The 18,435-nt window shown below is 46.9% G+C and overlaps 1 protein-coding gene across 1 annotated transcript; it reads left to right on the top strand.

Moving 5' to 3' along the window:
• Positions 1 to 5,832: 5,832 nt before the first annotated feature.
• Positions 5,833 to 7,211, top strand: NKX1-2 (NK1 homeobox 2). Its single transcript, XM_054174606.1, has 2 exons — positions 5,833 to 6,010; positions 6,613 to 7,211. The coding sequence occupies exons 1-2, from the start codon at positions 5,833 to 5,835 to the stop codon at positions 7,209 to 7,211; spliced, it is 777 nt and encodes a 258-aa protein (XP_054030581.1).
• Positions 7,212 to 18,435: the final 11,224 nt, after the last annotated feature.

The raw sequence follows: 18,435 nt of genomic DNA, 5'->3' as shown, positions 1-18,435 counted from the left end.
GCCCCCGCGGCCTGCAGAGCCCAACCGCGGGCGCCGCTGGGAAACGGAGTCCGAGGAGGGCAGCAGAGGCTGGCGTTGGCGTTGGCGTTGGCGTTGGCGCTTGCGCAGCTTCGTCCACCACCGCACCCCCTCGCGCTTCATTTACTAATGTATTTTAAAGCAGGTGGATGCACAGTCCAGATGTGGTTTTCCCAGGAGATCGCGGAAGCATCTTCGACAGCGGAATCATAGAGACGCAGAATGGTTTGCAAGAGCACCCTGCGTCCTGATTTCACAGAATCAAAGAATCCCCATCAAGGTGGGGGGTTGGAAGGGACCTCTGGAGATCATCCAGTCCAACCCTCCTGCTAAAACAGGGTCACCCGCAGCAGGTTGCCCAAGACACAATGTCCAGGCGGGTTTGGAATGCCTCCAGAGAGTGAGACTCCACAATCTCTCTGGGCAGCCTGCTCTACGGCTCTGTTGCCCTCACAGGAAAGAATGGTTTTGTCATGTTCAGATAGAACCTCCTGTGTTGCAGTTTGTGCCTGTTGCCCCTTGTCCTGTTGCTGGGCCTCACTGAAGAGGTCCATCCTCTTTACACCTGCCTTTTATTGATAAGTACTGAGAAGATCCTCTTTCAGTCTTCTCCAGGCTGAACAGTTCCAGGTCTCTCAGCCAGTCTCCTCATCAGATTTTCTGAAGCTACGAGAATCTTGGTGTGCTTCCATCCTGCTTTCTCCCTTGGGAACAGGAGCACAGTGGGACAGTCACCTGGCTGAGGGCAGGTTCCCGCACTGCTCCCCCAGCTGCTGCAGCGCTTGTGTTTGCCCCATATGCACCCCATAGCATACCCTGCACTGACCTGGGTGTTTATGCAGGTCTGCAGGAACTGAAGTTAGACAAGATTGGGATCTTGCGTAACAAGGCAGTGATCCACACAGCCTGCCCAGACTCATGTCAGCACAGCCAAAATGCTGACAGGGCTGTGCCCTGTCTCGATGGTATCTTTTTGTACATGCCCAGAGCTCCAAGAAACGACAACCAAGAAAAACCTGCTGGCTTGTCATAAAGAATTGAACTGATCTCTGCTTACAAGCATGGATAAGATTTTATCAATGGTGTTCCAGCTTTACAGATAATATTGTTTTCTCCCTCGATAAAGTCCAAATATTTTCTTATTGCTAAGACTATCGACAGCATGCCACAGCTCTAGAATATATAAGGAGCTGTGGTGGAATTACAGTCCACTTTGTTTTAAGAAAAGCAGAGGAGCCTTGGCAGCATTGATTTGCATCACCACTCCTGGAATAGCCTCTGGCTTCTCCTTAAAGATAATATCTAAACCCTGAAATTCATTAAATAGACCCAGAAATGGATCAGGTTATTTAAAACAACATCACTAATGGCGCAATATCTCAGCTGTCTCCACCGATAGTGAACATTGTCTTGGATAGTGTTATCAGTCCAGGACACCCGCTATGAATATTGATCCACAGCTTGTTACAGCCATCACTTGCCGTCAGGACAGGTCAGGGTTGAAACCCACCTAGCATCAAAGCAATTTAAAGACAGCACTTGGGCTGAATTTTAATGCTCGATCTGGGAAATGGCCCAGCTTCAAACAGACTGCTAAAACTAACCCATGAACATCTGCTTTCTCATGTGTGCTTTTTGACATGCATGTACATCTGTAAGTTGTGTTCAGCCAAAGATATCTGAAGATGTCTGCTGGCTCACAAATCCATCTCAATGCTACAATTTACCTTCTCAGCTCCCGCAGACACAATTCAAACGGAAGTATTTGTAATCCCACATATATCAGATTGGGATTTTTTTTTCTTTACAACCTAAAAAAAAAAACACTGGTGCTGCCAAGGCTTGTGAGAATTCCTGGGACAGGGAAGGCTGCACTTATTTTACACATGACAATACTTAAGATTTCTCCATGTAGCTTGAAACTAATGCTGTGCCACAAAAAGAACCTTGTTTCAAAATACAAACAGTATCTGCACTAAGACTTCGTATCCATTTTCTTTATTGGATCTCACTTTTGAAGCAAGCTGTCCAGCACCTGCTCCTCTCCCCTTCCTTCTCCTTCTTCTGAACCTCAAGGAACTTCAAATACAGAAGCAATAATTACCTGGCATGCAGCAGTACTTTCCAGCTCATCACTGCTTTCATTTTCATGGAGGAGGCTTCCCCAAAACTAAGCATTTTCCTTCTGTACTTTAGTGTGTAAAATCTTCAAGACAGAGCTCCCTTCTCTTCTGTACCACAGCCCAGTGCCAAATGGGTTCTTAGATACTGCCACCACATAATTAACAATAACAATTACTTGTAATCACCTCACCCGGCACATCTTCATCTCATCTTCTTGCTCTCCTGTTATCTTAAGGCCTGTGTCTTTTCAGTGGTAAATAGAAAGCCCAGTTCTGCTGAGGCTCAGACACCTGTAAAGGGGAGGAGGAGGGTTGTGATCTACACCTCTTCCTAGGAACAAAGGCAGATGGAGTAGCAGATTCCTGCAGAGAGGTGCCCCTTCCATCATCTACCTTTCAGACTAATTCACAGCACCAACAAACACTAAGAAGAGGCAAAAGGCTCCTCCTAAACAAACACGGACGTACAGAAATCCATTGCTAGCAAGCTTTTAATAAGCATGGTTGACTAAGAGCAGTCATGGACATGGGACTCTTGCAGGGTAAAGAGTCAACAGCCAAGCCTGCTTTTCCACAGAATCAACCAGAATCACAGAATCAACCAGGTTGGAAGAGACTTCCAAGATCATCAAGTCCAACCAATCACCTAACCCTAACTAGACCATGGCACTAAGTGCCTCATCCAGTCTTTTCTTAAACACCTCCAGGGACAGTGATTCCACCACCTACTTGGGCAGCCCGCTCCACTAGCAAATCACTCTTTCTGTGAAGAATTTCTTCCTAACATCCAGCCTAAACTTCCCTCTACACAGCTTGAGACTGTGTCCTCTTGTTCTGTTGCTGGTTGCCTGGGAGAAGACAGCAACCCCCACCCGGCTACAACAACCCTTCAGGTAGCTGTAGACAGCAAGAAGGTCTCCCCTGAGCCTCCTCTTCTCCAGGCTAAACAACCCCAGCTCCCTCAGCTGCTCTTCATGGGGCTTGTGCTCCAAACCCCTCATCAGCTTTGCTGGACACGTTCAAGAAACTCAACATCCTTCCTGAATCGAGGGTCCCAGAACTGGACACAGTACTCAAGGTGTGGCCTAACCAGTGTTCAGCACAGGGGCAGAATGACTTCTCTGCTCCTGCTGGCCACACCACTCCTGATACAGGCCAAGATGCCATTGGCCTTCTTGGCCACCTGAGCACACTGCTGGCTCATGTTCAGCCTACTGTCAATCAGCACCCCCAGGTCCCTTTCTGCCTGGCTGCTCTCCAGCCACTCTGACCCCAGCCTATAGCGCTGCATGGGGTTGTTGTGGCCAAAGTGCAGAACCCAGTACTTGGACTTGTTAAATGTCCTCCTGCTGGACTCTGTCCATGTGTCCAGTCAGCTGAGGTCCCTCTGCAGAACCCTCCTACCTTCTAATAGATCAACACCTGCCCCCAGCTTGGTGTCATCTGCAAATTCACTGATGATGGACTCAATCCCCTCATCCAGATCATCAATAAAGATATTGAACAGGATGGGGCCCAGCACTGATCCCTGGGGGACACCACTAGTGCCTGGCTGCCAGCTGGATGTGGCACCATTCACCACCACTCTCTGGGCACAGCCCTCCAGCCAGTTCTTAACCCAGTGCAGAGTGCACCTGCCACGGGCTGACAGCTTGGCCAGGAGTTTGCTATGGGGGATGGTTTCAAAGGCCTTGCTGAAGTCCAGGTAGACTACATCCACAGCCTGCCCTGCATCCATCAGGTGGGTCACCTGATCATAGAAGGAGATCAGGTTGGTCAGGCAGGACCTGCCCCTCCTAAATCCATGCTAGCTGGGCCTGATTCCTTGGCCATCTTGTAGGTGCTGTGTGAATGCACTCAAGATCACCTGTTCCATAATCTTGCCTGGCATTGAGGTCAGGCTGACAGGCCTGTAATTCCCTCCTTATGGCATTTCTTGTGCATGGGTATCATGTTGGCCAGCTTCCAGTCATGATGGAGAGTGGCTTGGCAAGCTCATCTGCCAGCTCTCTCATTAACTTAGGATGGATCCCATCTGGTCCCATAGACTTGTGGGGATCCAAGTGGTCCAGCATGTCCCTTACTGCTTCCTCCTGGATTACAGGGGGAAGTTACAGTTACAGATATGTCTATGTGCCCTGTCCTGCTTATAGATATGAACAGACCATAAAGCGTTTCCACTAAAGGCAAGGAGGATTAGTCACAGGCAGCTCAGTGGGGCAGGTTCTCCCTCAGTGCAGGCATGACTCGGTTTCCCTGCCTGGGAAAAGTGTGAATGAAAATGGGTAAGTTCCAGGAGTTAAGGCCAGCTCTTGGCCCAAGTCTGAACCAGACTGGCACTGAGCAGCCCCAAAATTAGAGGCTGCTTTTTTCTCCCTCTGGACACAAAGTTGTGAACATCTGAAACAGCTAATGGCAGAGAGAATGCCTCAAGCTTGGAGCCTGCTTAGTGCAGTATAGAATCATGGAATCATTTAGGTTGAAAAAGACCTTTAGTATCATTGAGTCCAACTGTTAACTCAGCACTGCCAGGTCACCACTAAACCATCTCCCTCAGAATCACATCTCCACAGCTTTTTAATCTATTCAGGGATGGGGACTCCCTCACTGCCCCAGACATCCTGTTTCAGGGTTTGACAGCCTTTTTGGTGAAGAAAATTTTCCTAATGTCCAACCTAAACCTCCTCTGATGCAACTTGAAGCTATTTCCTCTTGTCCTATCACTTGTTACATGGACTAAGAGACTGACCCCACCTGGCTCCAACATCCTTTCAGGTAGCTATAGAGAGCTCAAGTAGCAGAATGCAGGAGCTATCCCTCCTCTCGGTTCACCTCGCTGGCCCTGGGGAGCTGCAGGTGGATCAGTGGAGGGTGGCTGAGGGATAGAGGCAGCTGGGGGTTCTCCGAACCCCGGGGGAGATGCAGCTCACCTCGCTGTGCATCTCCCCAGCTCAGGGCAGGTAACGGGAAAGCCCCGTCGCCGGGAGGATGGGATGCGAGGATGGATGGAGCCGGCGCGGCGGGGAGGGGGGCGCAGAGGCGGCGTGCCAATGGCTGCGCTGCCCCCTCCTCTGCCCCCACCCCGCCGCCCTCCCCGCTCGACCCTCCTCTCCACCGCTCACTCAGTGCCGCCAGCACTGAGGCGTGCGGCTCTGGAGGCGGCCCGGCTTGGTGCTCCGGCGCAGTCCCCTCCGCCGGAGTCCCCTCCGCCGGCTCCGCGCTGGGAGCCAGCCGGTCTCCGAGAAGCGCGGAGGCGTGGGGTGGGGAATGCCGGAATGCCCGGACCGCGGGGCCAAAGCGGCCCCCATCCATCATAAAATCTCCTTCTCCATCTTAGACATCCTGGATCCCCAGAAATTCAGCAGGAGACACGAACCGACCCCGGGGAGCTGGGGCAGCGCACCCCGCTCGGGCGAGCGGGAGAAAAGTTTGGGAAGAGTTGAAATAGGAAAAGACGCTGCAGCTCCCGGCAGCGGAAGGAATAAACTTGAGGCACATGGTAGGAACGCGCTCGAGTTTCTCTGGCCGGCGCTGGCGGGGCGAGCAGGTGGAGGCGGCGGTAGACTGGGACAGCCCCGCGCCCCGGCCCCCCGATTCCGGCGAGGTGCGCCCCTGCGCGGGCCTCTCGCTGGAAGATGGAACGGGCACCGCGGGAGCATGGGAGGGTTGGAGCCGTGTTTCAACCTCCATAATGCGGAAAGTTCTCTATGTCTGCCCGGTGTGCGGGGCATCCTCAAGTCCCCGGGCAGCGCTCCGGGTGTTTTTCCCCCAGCACGGCTGTCCCCGTGAACGTCTTTCCCCGGGGCGGGAGAGGTCGGCTGCCCCGGCCCCCCTGGCTGCCCCTGACCGGCAGCGGGACGGCGGGCTGGGTAATTGCTCAGCCCGTCCCCACCGGAGGATGCCTTAGCTCCCGGTGATCGATATCCTATTACAGACTCCCGCCTATCTCCTGCCCGCAGCTTGCAGGTGCCCACTTCAAACCTCCTTCCCCCGGCCTGATCCTAATATTGTTCGATTAAAACTTACCTTTAATAGATGACATCTATCGATCCGGCCCTCGCAAATCTGAAACTCCATTAGCGCGGGGATGGGGAGGAGGGGAAGGGGGATTTATTTCGCTTCAGAAGGGGACTTTAATAACTTCTTTTTTAATTGGTAAGAAATCCATATCGACGCCTCCTCTCTCCCCTCAGCAGATGCGATGGCGGAGCAGAGAAAGCGGAGGGTTTTTTCCCCCCTCTTCTATTTTATTTTAGTGATTACCCTTATTTTATCACGTTTGGGAGGGTGGTAGAGAAGAGGATTTTGCAGGGGGGGCGGATGGCTCGGTGCTGGCCGAGAGATAGAGGGATGTCGATCAAGAGAAGCCGGTTTTTTGGGGGTGGCAGGCGGCTCGACACTAGGCAAGGGGCGGAACGAGGGTGCTCCCCGGCAAATCCCCTGACCTGACACCGCTGCCATCTCCCCCTAGATCCGCAATCCCCATCAGAGAGCGGCGCCGAGGCAGCGGGGCAGGAGCACGACGAGGAGGGACCGCCTGGGGACGGGACAGAGGCTAGGGACAGGACCCAAGCCGCAGCTCCTCCCGGTCCGGAGGAGCCGGTCTCACCGCGGGGTACTCGGCGGCGGCGGGCCGAAGCGGGGTGCGGCAAGCCGCGCAGGGCACGGACGGCCTTCACCTACGAGCAGCTAGTAGCCCTGGAAAACAAGTTCCGGGCCACACGGTACCTGTCGGTCTGCGAGCGCCTCAGCCTGGCGCTCTCCCTCAGCCTCACCGAGACGCAGGTGAAGATCTGGTTCCAGAACCGACGCACCAAGTGGAAGAAGCAGCACCCGGGCGCCGACGGGACAGCCCCTGCCGCATCATCCTCCACGGCGGTGGCAGCGACTGCGGGAGGCGGCAGCCCCAGCCCGCCGGGCCCCGGCTCTCTGCCCTTCCAGACTTTCCCCTCCTACGCTGCCACCAACGTCCTCGTCGCGCCCTCCGCTCCCTTCCCGCTGGGCGGGAGCCCCTTCGCGCCTTTTCTCGGCCCCGCGTACCTCGGCCCCTTCTACGCCCCGCACCTCTGAGGGGACAGAGCAGGGCGCAAGGGCTTCGCTCCTGGTGGCTGCGTGGCGATTTGGTGTCACAAAGCTGATTTTGAATAGGCGGCACGGCAGCATGTTAAAGGTACTGGCGAAGAGAAAAAAAGTGCTGTAACGGCTGGATTTTATTAACACATTCGAGATGTAATTACAGGCGTTGGAGATAGGAAAAGTAACTCTCTTTACACATGCCTGACACTAATTCCCTCCAGATTCCTCTACAAGTTCCTTTATAAAACAGTCTTCGTTGCTGTTTGGCTTGCCAGCACATGTCCTAAACCTCGAGAGCTTGGGAGCTGTGGCTCTCATCACTACTGCTGTTCTCCTGATGCTGATGAAAGTGCACGCAGCCATTTCAAATCCCAGAGATACTCATCAGAGGAGACCTCTCCAGGCGCTCAATTTGCTTGTGGGACTTTGTTGTCCCCTATTTGACCCACATTTTAGCATAGTTTCTGTCATCTGGTCTGAAAACTGCAAGCTGTGTCCTTGGTCCCTGCCTGGAAGAGTTTTTTTGTCTGAGGTGATGTAGGAAACTGCAGCTCTGTGTCTTCAGGCAACGGCCAGAAGCTCTCTCCAGTCTGTGGGAAGGTGTCCAGTTGCTGCTAACACACACAGCCTCTGCCTGCCTTTTCAGTTCATCCCCTGTGACTTCAAGGTTTGGGATGAGATGTCTAAAGATGGTTCTTTTTTGCAGAGAACAGTTGTTCATGTAATAACACAGCACTAAGTGCCCAGTGAGGCAGAAAACATAAATCAGAGAAAGTGATTACATTATTCATTTGTGGTTGAAAATAAGTAAAACGCAGAATTTCCAGCGTGCCGGGGTCTATTTCCATAACAGAGAAACACATGCTTTTTCTGCTCTGCTTTTTGGAGCATTTGTTAGAAAGGAGAAAAATCACATTTCATCTTCATTCTTAAAGGCACCGGAATGAAAAGGAATTTTAGCTGGGGGCTCATCTGTCCCCACACGGACGGGAAGTAATTGGTTTAAAACAATCTGTCTCAGGCAGTTGTACAAATTACTACAACTTGCCGTTGAAGGCTGAATCCTCTAGGTCTCCTGCAATGTTTTAATACATACATTGGCTCTCCAACCAAAAAATTAGCTCGCAAATCCTATCTAGCTCTTCTTGTGTTTGTCTAAATAAAAAAGGGGTTTTAAATTATTCCATGTTTAATTGTTTTTTGTACTCGGATGGAGCAGTGTTTGCTTCACGGACTGGTATGCGGACCTCAGCAGTGCCCTGTGTAGATGTCTGCAGTTGTCTTTCCATGCTGGAGAGAAAGGATTTGGTCTCTACTCAATTAATCACACAGCTGTTAATAAACTATGAGGTTCACCTCATGTCATGGTTTTGGAATTCATAACTGCTGTGTGAATATATTTACCTGCGGGTTAATTAAAGTAAGTTTTTAACTCTAATTTGACTCTGAGTTACAAAAGATGGGGTCATTACAGCCACTCAGCACACATCCAGAGCTGCCTGTTTTGTTTTTTTTTTCTGGCCACTGAATCAGCACTCCTAGGTGTCTAAGCCATCAGGATAGAACACTGCTAACACACTATCTATCTCTCCATTGCTGGCTGCCTGAAGTCAGTTAAGAGCTCAAACCCCACAGGAAGAGAAAGGTGTTCCAGTCATCTTGGCTAGACCACTTCTCTGCCTCAGGTTAGGACTAACTGGACCTAAATCCTCTTGATCTATTTGTGGCCTCCCAGTTGTGATTGTCATCACTATGCATGCCAAAACCATCTTAATTTCATTTGTCTGTCACTCTAAGATGTTCCCAGAGCATGAAATGGTTGGTCACCTGCAGAGCACTGAAATGTCTTGGAGAAGCTGACTGGTGTCCTTCATTTGAGTAGTTCTTTTCCTCAAGAAGTGTAAAGTAGCAAAAACTAGAGGATGTTACAAATCAAAGTAACACAAATAGTGTAAATTTCCTCCTCTAGAATGTGGTTTTGCTGTTCATGACCCTTTTCAAGGCTCTGTGTTTGCTGGTAATTCTGCCTTTGGCAAAGCTATGCTAGCTTTATAGGAAACCTGAATACTTGCTTCCCATGCTGAACACCAGCCCTTTTTCTCCACCACTCCATTTAGTCACTTCTATAGCCTAGAATCACAAACATGTTTTACAGTTTATTTCAGAGATGATACTGGTCACAGTTACCACTTTGCATGGCTTGCACCTCTGTGCAGTACTGGAAGGGTGATCTATAGTAACAGGACTGCAGATTTTACAATAGTGATCCCAGGCCACCAAAGCTCTCCTGGTAAAATGCTTCAATCCCTTCAGACAGACCCTTCCCCTCCTGCTCTGCTGAGGGGACAGCTCTTTGGGTGGGTGATCTCTTCCTCTACTCTGCTCTTGTGAGATACCACCTGGAGTACTGCAGTCAGTTCTGGTGCCCCCAGCGTAAGAGTGACATCAAACTGTTGAAATGGGTCCAGAAGAGGGTCATGAAGATAATCAGAGGGCCGGAGCACCTCCCCTATGGGGACAGGCTGCAAGAGTTGGGGCTGCTCAGCCTGGAGAAAAGAAGAAACTGGGGAGACCTTAGAGTGGCCTTCTAATACCTAAAATGGGCCTACAAGAAACCCAGGAAGGGACTTTTTGCAAGGGCTTGTACTGATAGGACAAGAGGCAATGAACTGAAACTTGAAGAGGGCAGATTTAGACTGGATATTAGAAAGAAATTCGTAACAGTAAGATGGTGGCGAGACACTGGAATAGGTTTCCCAAGGAGGTTGTAGATGCCCCCTCCCTCGAGGTGTTCAAGGACATGTTGGATAAGGCCTTGAGCAACCTGGAGTGGAGGGTTTCCCTGCCAATGCCAGGGGTTTGACAGCTCTGCTTTTAGTTTAAAACCATCACTCCTTGTCCAATAGGCCCAGCTAAAAAGTCTGTGCCTGTGTTTCTTATAGGCCCCCTTTTAAGTACTGAAAGGCCACAATAAGGTCCCACTGGACTCTCCTCCAGGCCAAACAATCCCAAACCACCATGTTCAGAAAGTCGAGGTACCCAACAGCTGACCTCTTAAATGCCCTCATCAGCCCACTAAGTGTTCAGGTGACTGGGGAATGATTGAGAAGCATTCTTTTTGTCCCATACTCTGGTTAGGAATGAGATCAAAGTCTGGTTTTCAGCAGCTTTACAGCTCACAGGCAGACCAGACGTCTAGCAAAATATTTGGTGGGTGAGATCCTCCTGAAGAAAAATTGATAATAGGGTTCTTGCATCACTGGAGCTGAACACATTTTTTCTTTTCCAGTATGAGCCTGTATCAGCTGAAGTCACCTTGAACAGATCTTTACAGCACTTTCTTGACTTGGAAAACTCATGTTCCAGGCCCTGTTTCTGGCAGTGGACTCAGTAAAAGTTCCTGGGAAGATAATGATGTGCACAACTCAGTTACAAGCTGGATGTTACAGGTTTGGTTTAGCCTCTTATTTGGCATCTTTGCTAGTTTATTCACAGGAGCTGCTCTGTTTTGGCTGTGGTTCATGTAGCCTGTAAGCAACACCAGTTTTCCTTACTACTGTAGCACAAATAATAAACTCCAATTCCCTTAAGACTTTCCTTTTCAAACGATTAAGATTTGCCAAGCAACTTCTTCATCAAGCTGATCATCTCATTTTTGATCTTCTGTGTAATGCCACATGAAAAATAGAATTAAAAATGAGGCATTTTATGAGGCTTAGGCACATCACAGTACTGCAGATGGATTTCAGTAGTGTTCAAGACTCATTCTTTTCCACAGAGCAGCCTCTGGCATACTGCAAATACTTTCACAGATACCAAATCTATGTGGAATCATAGAATTGTTTTGGTTGGACAAGATCTTCAACATCATCAAGTCCAACTGTTAACCCAGCACTGCCAGGTCACCGCCAAACCCTGTCCCTCAGCACCGCATCTACACACCTTTTAAATCCCTCAAGAGACAGCAACTCCACCACCTCCCTGGGAAGCCTATTCCAGGGCTCGACAACTCTTTCAGGGAAAAAATTTCCAGGTTAAACCTCCCCTAACACAACTTGAACATGTTTCTTCTTGTCCTATTGATTGTTACTTGGGAGACTCCTGCCCTGAGTCAAACGTCTTTTCAGTGAGCTGTAGAGAGTGAGAAGATCTCTTCTTAGCCTGAAAAAAAATTTAAAGTCCTGAATAGGGAAGTTCAGGAACGAACAGCATGTCGTCTCAAAGTAATGGCAAGTGGCAAATGATGCAACAGGTCACCTTGCTAATCTTTCACTGCCATGATGCCAAGTTAAAGTCAGACTTGGTCGAGGCATTATGTAAGTTCTTCAGTGTCAGATGACAGTAGCCCTGCGAGCACTCACCATTTGCAAGATTAGCAACCTTTGTCACAGCAATGTCAGACACTTGAACAGCAGGGCTGGTGGGAAGGTGTCATGGAAGGATTTTGAGGAGTTTTCCAGCTCCCGAGATAAAGTATATCCAGATGTTCAGTGCTCAATCCTGAGATTAACCAAACTGACAAGATATTTGTTCTTATTACAGAGTTAGACATATTTATGTTCATTTTCTGTGTGCTCTCATGACACTTATAGATGCCATCTGGGTAAGATTTTGAGTATGGAGAGGAGGTAAAGTTGTTGTCTTTTCCAGAAATCACTGATAAAATGCAGGAATGAAGAATTGGAGTTAGGAAGTGGAGAGTCTGAAGGATACAAACCAAAATTAATTTGTACTAGGAAGAAGCAAATTCATATACAAGGCACTTGAAAGCCTGAAATTCAAACTGACTTAATCTGACTCTGCTTTAATTTGGATTTCATTTCACCATTTCTGATTTTTATGCTAGAAAATTTCATTGATCAGGATTCTGTGAATCCTGAGAATACTGTGGATTCTCTAGAGTTTTGCTGTCATAGTTCTCCCACTTGGCTTGTTCTGCTGCTGGAACTGCAGGTACACGACAGTCAAAACTAGACTATACATACAGAAGTAGAACTAGTTGCATGTCAGAACTAGAGCAAAATCTAGAGCTAGTCACTAGTGAGCTCTTTTAATCCTTTTGGTACATCTGAAAGTTGTTTTTCCCAAACTCTGTCCAATTTGTGTCTTCTTGGTAGAGTGATGCTCAAAGAATATGATGCCCACCAGAAATGTATGTAGAAAAGCTCTTCAGTTTAATTAACTACAAAATAAAAATGAGAGCTTATAATTTACCTTTAAATCTGGGTTTGACATACAAACAAAATGTCTTATCTCCTTTGTGGAAGCATCTGGATATAGATAAAACTGCAAAGAAAAACAATTCAATATAAGTTCAAACATTGGAAACAATGCCTAAGAGAAGACCATAACTATTTTCATTCCCTAATTCAGTTATCCATGCTGTCATCTAACCAACAGAATCTTATTGAAATTGTTGTAAAATAAGACAACACACAAATCAGGGAGGATAAGTATTAACCATAGCTCAGGGTTTATATTGCAGTAGGAATATCAGCTCTAGGGGTTGATCGTGGCGCTTTGAGTTAACCAATATCCATCCAATCAAACAGCACTATCATGAGGGGGTCATGCTATGCTTTGTCAAATTATCTTGAAAGATAGGAGCTAAAAGAGACATCTCTCACTGAACCTGAGAGGCAGATATGCTTTGCATGCATTAGCTTGTTGTTTCTATGTTCTGACTCACTGCACTGTAAAACATTCTAGCTGTGCTGCAGGACAGACTAAAGTTTTCCATCCTGCAAGAAATGTCTTAATGTAGAATTCTACTGTCAGTAAATGACTAGAAGAACACAAACACAGGCCCTGCAAAGGCATTTTCTATAGAAGGCACTATTAAATATCTGTCCAGACTTCAGCTCTCATTGATGAAAATTAAAGATCCACATGTATAAGTAGAAGCTTCTTGAAGTCATAAAATCATTGAATGGTTTGGGTTGGAAGGGATCTTAAAGATCTAGTTTCACCCCCTCTGCCATGGGCAGGGACACCTCCTACTAGATCAGGTTCCTCAAGGTCCCATCCAGCTTGGCTTTGAACACTTCCAGGATTGGAGTCTCCACAACTTTTCTGGGCAACCTGTTCCAGTGCCTCACTACCATCATGGGAAGAATTTCTTCCTAATGTCTCATCTAAGTCACCCATCTATTCATCGGTATTTTATCACCATAGCAATAAAGCACCTTCATCTTCCTGGGGCTTTTCCAGAGAGGTTTCCAAACAGAAAACATCTGCCACAGAAAGGTATTACCCCAATGTAGGTTTGCTATTATACCAGACACAGCAGGCAAACCCAGGAATGTCACATGTCCTGTGTCCCTTCGTTCACATGTACAAGTGCTGCAAGAGTCCCATCACTGAGTGCTGTTACCTTGTCAGTCCTTGTTCAGGTGACACAAACATCTATCTGCAAGGCTGGCCTGTGGTCTGCATGACACCAATATTGCTCTTCTCAGAAAGCTGTTTGGTGTGAAGCAGCAGGACAGGTGTCAGACTGTACAGAGTTCTCCAAGTCAGCACTGTTGGGTTTGCCTCAAAATAATGCCTTGGCTCAGAGAATCATTATTTTTTTTTTTTCTGAGTGGCAGCAGAGTTTCAATAAGAGGAGAAAGGGGGATGAATATCCTTTTGACTAGAGATGGGAAGAGGGGTGGGATTATTTTTCTGCCAGCACTGTAGACTTGTATTCATTTTTATCTAATTATGGACTTGTACCTTGAGCCTCATGTCTTGGATGAACTCCACATCCAACTTGCTGACTGCTCTGGGTCTCACTCTAAGGTGAGGAACTCTTCCTCTGAGCTGAGTAAGAAAATATCACAGAATGGTTTGGGTTTGAAGGACCTTAAAGATCATTTAGTTCCACCCCTGCTGCCATAGGCAGGGACACCATGCCATGGAATAACTGAATACTGGTGCTGCACGCTCAAATATTGGCTAAGTGCTTCAGACACTTGCTGCAGCAGACGCATGACTGTTGAACTCAAGAAGGGGTCCTGCAACCCTGCCACTGCTGCCTTCAGCAGCTCCCCTGAGCAGCATGTTAATTCTGGGCACACACTGAGCTTGTGCAGCCAAACCCACTTAGGAGGCCAAGGCTGCAATTCCCTTGTATCTGCCCTTTCTCTATATAACCACAGTAACTGGGATGTGGTTCCTCAGTCCCCTCATATACATATTCCCAATGACTTCAATGAATGTTTCTGCCTAAGCCAGAGCTGCAGAATTACTCCTAACAACTGGCATGACTTAACTTGTTCCTTCTTATAACTGTATGGCTTACTTACATGTCACTTTGTATTTTCTGGATAAGCAGAATGACTCTAATAACCCTCCTTCCTCAAGTAGGTCATGATTTTCTTCTTTCCTGCAGGGCAGATTACTGTGAAATGTAAATGTTTCATGTCTTCTCTTTTTCATGTTTTGGTTACTGTCATGTAGAGACTTCTAGGTATCTACAGGTAACTAAAGAGTACACATTAAGCTTCTGCTCTCCTTTTTTAAATTGCATAAAATTCTACATCTAGCTGAGAGCACCTGCTACAAGATCTGTGGCAATAGTTGCTGCTGTGCACAACCAGAACAATTTAAAATTCCAAATTGATAAGAATTGAAGAAGAAAAATGGATATTTTCTGTGCCTTAAGTGCCAAAATCGAAGGAAGACAGAGAATTACAGCAGGACAACCTGATCCTATATAAAACTATTCTCAAGCTTACATGAAGCAGGGGTTTGAGGTCATCCTCTCTCGAGTATTGAATAACTAGATTCCATCTGAAAGTTATTTCATAATCTTCATTTTCTAATCTCAGAAAGTCTGTATGAGCTTTAAAAACTACATTCACATGCAATATCTACACATTATTATGTAACTGTGCCCAGTTGTGGTGCCCCAAGCATAAGAAGGAAATCAAAATGTTGGAGTGGGTCCAGAGGAGGGCCACCAAGGTGATCAGAGGGCTGGAGCACCTCCCCTATGGGGACAGGCTGTGAGAACTAGGACCATTCAGCCTGGAAAAAAGCAAGCTCTGGGAAGACCTTATAGTGGCTTTCCAGTACCTCAAAGGGGCCTACAAGAAAGCTGGGAAAGAACTTTTTGAAGGACGTTGCACCAGGTTACACCCATCCTGGGTGGACGGCTAAGTGAGCCTCGCTATGCCCTCCCAGAGGATAAAAGAAACCTCATCCAGGTGAACAGAGAGGGACTTGGTTTTCCTCTCCCAGGAGGGGAGTTCCTCTGGGTCGAAGGTGATCTATTCCACTCCCCCTTCCTGTCCAGCAAGCCTGTAAAAAGGAAGACAGTGGTACCCTTTCTTTTTCTTCTGCCTGGCCTGCTGGAAAGGACAACAGCTGCAGGGTTTTTTTCCTGATTCTTCCACATGGTCAGGCCTGGCCTCTCGATGCTGCTCCCATGCTCCCTAAAGGACTAAATCCACTTACATCCAAGGAAATACAAGGCCATCCAGGCTTGACTTTGTATGTTTTCCTATTTATCCTTATCCCTCACCCTTGTAACCCTCCTGCACCCCAATACCAATATATACATATACACACACGTATTTTTTTAAAATTACTTCCACTTCCACACTGACTCCAGATTATTTTTTTTTTTTTTTTAAAGATTCACCTCCTTCTCTTTTCTCCTACCCCTTTTTCTTTCTCTCCTTTTCCTTATCAGGGAAAGTAGGGGGAGGGCAGGGGAGGAATTCTCAGTTTACTATCATCTGAGCTCTAAAACTCCAGTTAAGACTCAAAGCACCACAAGCATATAGTGATAGGATGAGGGGGAATGGATTGAAGCTTGAGGAGGACAGGTTTAGACTGGAAAATTTTCTAAATAATAAAGGTGTGAGATACTTACTGGAACAGGTTGCCCAGGGAAGTCATAGATGCCACCTCCCTGGAGATGTTCAAGGCCATGCTGGAGGAGGACTTGAGCAACCTGGTCAAGTGGAAGGCATCCCTGTTGATGGCAGGGGGATTGGAACTAGATGCTCTTTATGGTCTCTTTCAACCCAAACCATTCTATGGATCTATGAATTAATCTGTCTGGTTTTGAGCAAATAAATCCTTTCTTTCAGGCCTTGCAGAACCCAGAAGCAAGCAAGACCATTCTTGCTTGAGGATCATTTCTTTGTTTTGTTGAAACCACTGCATTTCAGAGGAATTTAGAATATTTTTGCAGGCACATGATGGCAGTTTTCCTGGGAGTCAGGACGGATGCTTGGCTGCTGAAATCCCCTCACAGGGCAGCACAGCTATAGCTCCATGAGCCCCAAATTCCACACTTCAGAGAATGACCATGGCAGCCTTTATTCCTGCATTTTCCAGAGGTGATATGTGCTGTTTACTCCTTTGCACAAGTTCTGTACTTTCTACATTTTTGTAATTTCCTCTGAAAAATGCACAGCTGAAGGGATAAAAAAAGTACATGGCTGGTCACAAGTGGTGCTCCCCAGGGCTCACTACTGAGGCCAGTTCTGATTAATAGCTGTATCAATGATCTAAACAAAGTGAGTGAGTGCACCCTAAGTAAATTTGTAGATGACACTAAGTTGTGAGGAGTGTTGATCTGCTTGAGGGTGGGAAAGCTCTACAGAGGGACCTGGAAAGGCTGGGTCAATGAGATCCATCAAGGCTAAGTGCTAGGTCCTGAACTTTATGGAGGCCCTGTGTTACTAGGGAGAAGGGACCGACCTGCACCTCACTCCAACCTCCTTTCAGGTAGTTGCAGAGAGCAAGATCTACCCTCAGCCTCCTTTTCTCCAGACTAAACAACCCCAGTTCTACCAGCCACTCCTCAGAAGCCCTTTGCCAGATCTTCACTAGAAGACCAAACCCTTCACCAGCAAACACATTTAGAATTGTCCTGCAAATTCAGGTTAAGATAATGTTACTGACTCTTTCTGGCTAGTTTGTGTCCTCTCTCAAAAAACCACAAAACAATTTAAAAACAAAACAAACAAACAAAAACCCAACAGAAGCAAACTATGAAAGTTGGTTGTGTTTTTTTGTATGTTTAATCAAATTAACTGCTTTAACAATGGGAATTTTTTTTAACATTTACATTTTCAAGTGATGTTTATTACTTGAAACTAATAACTGATTGATACTTTGATGGCAGGATGCACTCCTGATTTATATTTTCTTACACAGAAGTACTATGATTCTGTTGATGTTATGTGATGCTTTGGCTCAAGGCTTAATTATTTTTTGGATTCCAAAGCCAAAATTTGCTGGAAAAGGAAGAAGAAAAAAAAAAAAGACACAGTGACAAGAGAAAAAGCTGCAGCAAAGAAACATGACATAGCAAATGTCAGCCTGTCTCCTTCAGTAGATCCCAGTGGGCTGATATCAAAGCTGCCTTAGAGGTACAAAGCCCTCATTTTTTGTAATCTGTTTTGATATGCTATCATCTAATACATAGAAATTAAATTGTAAAATCTTTTGCAAAAAAAAAAAAAAGTTTTACAATTGCTGCTACCACAGGTCCTCCCCAAATGCACGGGGAAGTTCCTTACCAACTGGGACAGAGGACTGTAACTTCTATTTGCTATATCGGTTGCCTTAATGGAGATATTGTTTGGCTTAGATAAGCATGGGCAATAGTTTTCAAATAACTAATAGCATGATTCATACAAAGAGCTTTTCAATTTTACCTTGTGTTTCAGTCCGTTTTTTCTCTTTGTGTTTAGATTTGTGAACTTGCCCCAAGTGTGACAACTGGAACCTAATGAAGCAGTACCTGAGGTATGCTCATTTACTATCACCCTCTCAGCTGCATACCAGATGATGTGTCAGACAACAACAGATCTGTTTACTGTTGGATCACAGTACTTTGTGTGCATAACAAACTTTACCCTGATGTTTCCTAAAGGCCCCAAAACAGTAAAACCCATGCAGACGTGTCCAACCCTGCTGCTTTTGTTTGGGATAATCTTCTATTTGTAAGATAGACTAGTACTGCTTTCCAATACACTAGCAGAATCCCTGGCCCTCAGCCACAAAGGCAACAACTCTCCAGAAACATACACTGGGAAGATGTTATCTTACTCTTTTGACTGGGCACTTGAGCCATCTCCAATCTTACAATGAGCAATACATTTGTAGTGGTGTACCCAAACCTTCACACCAAGTAAGCAGATACAACCTCAGGATTCCAGACCAACTCCATTAATTCAACCAACATCGTTCCACACAAACACACAGTTCCTTG

The sequence above is a fragment of the Dryobates pubescens genome, chromosome 30, assembly GCF_014839835.1.
Source record: "Dryobates pubescens isolate bDryPub1 chromosome 30, bDryPub1.pri, whole genome shotgun sequence".
Taxonomy (NCBI): domain Eukaryota; kingdom Metazoa; phylum Chordata; class Aves; order Piciformes; family Picidae; genus Dryobates; species Dryobates pubescens.
The sequence above is the reverse complement of the archived record's forward strand: the minus strand, read 5'-3'. Positions and strand labels throughout refer to the sequence as shown.

What these genes read in the sequence shown, in the direction of transcription:
- NKX1-2 (XM_054174606.1), top strand. Translation starts at nt 5,833, where the DNA reads ATGCGGAAAGTTCTCTATGTCTGCCCGGTGTGCGGGGCATCCTCAAGT. An exon ending in GCAGCGGGACGGCGGGCTGG is followed by an intron (nt 6,011 to 6,612) that starts GTAATTGCTCAG and finishes ATCTCCCCCTAG; the next exon opens with ATCCGCAATCCCCATCAGAG.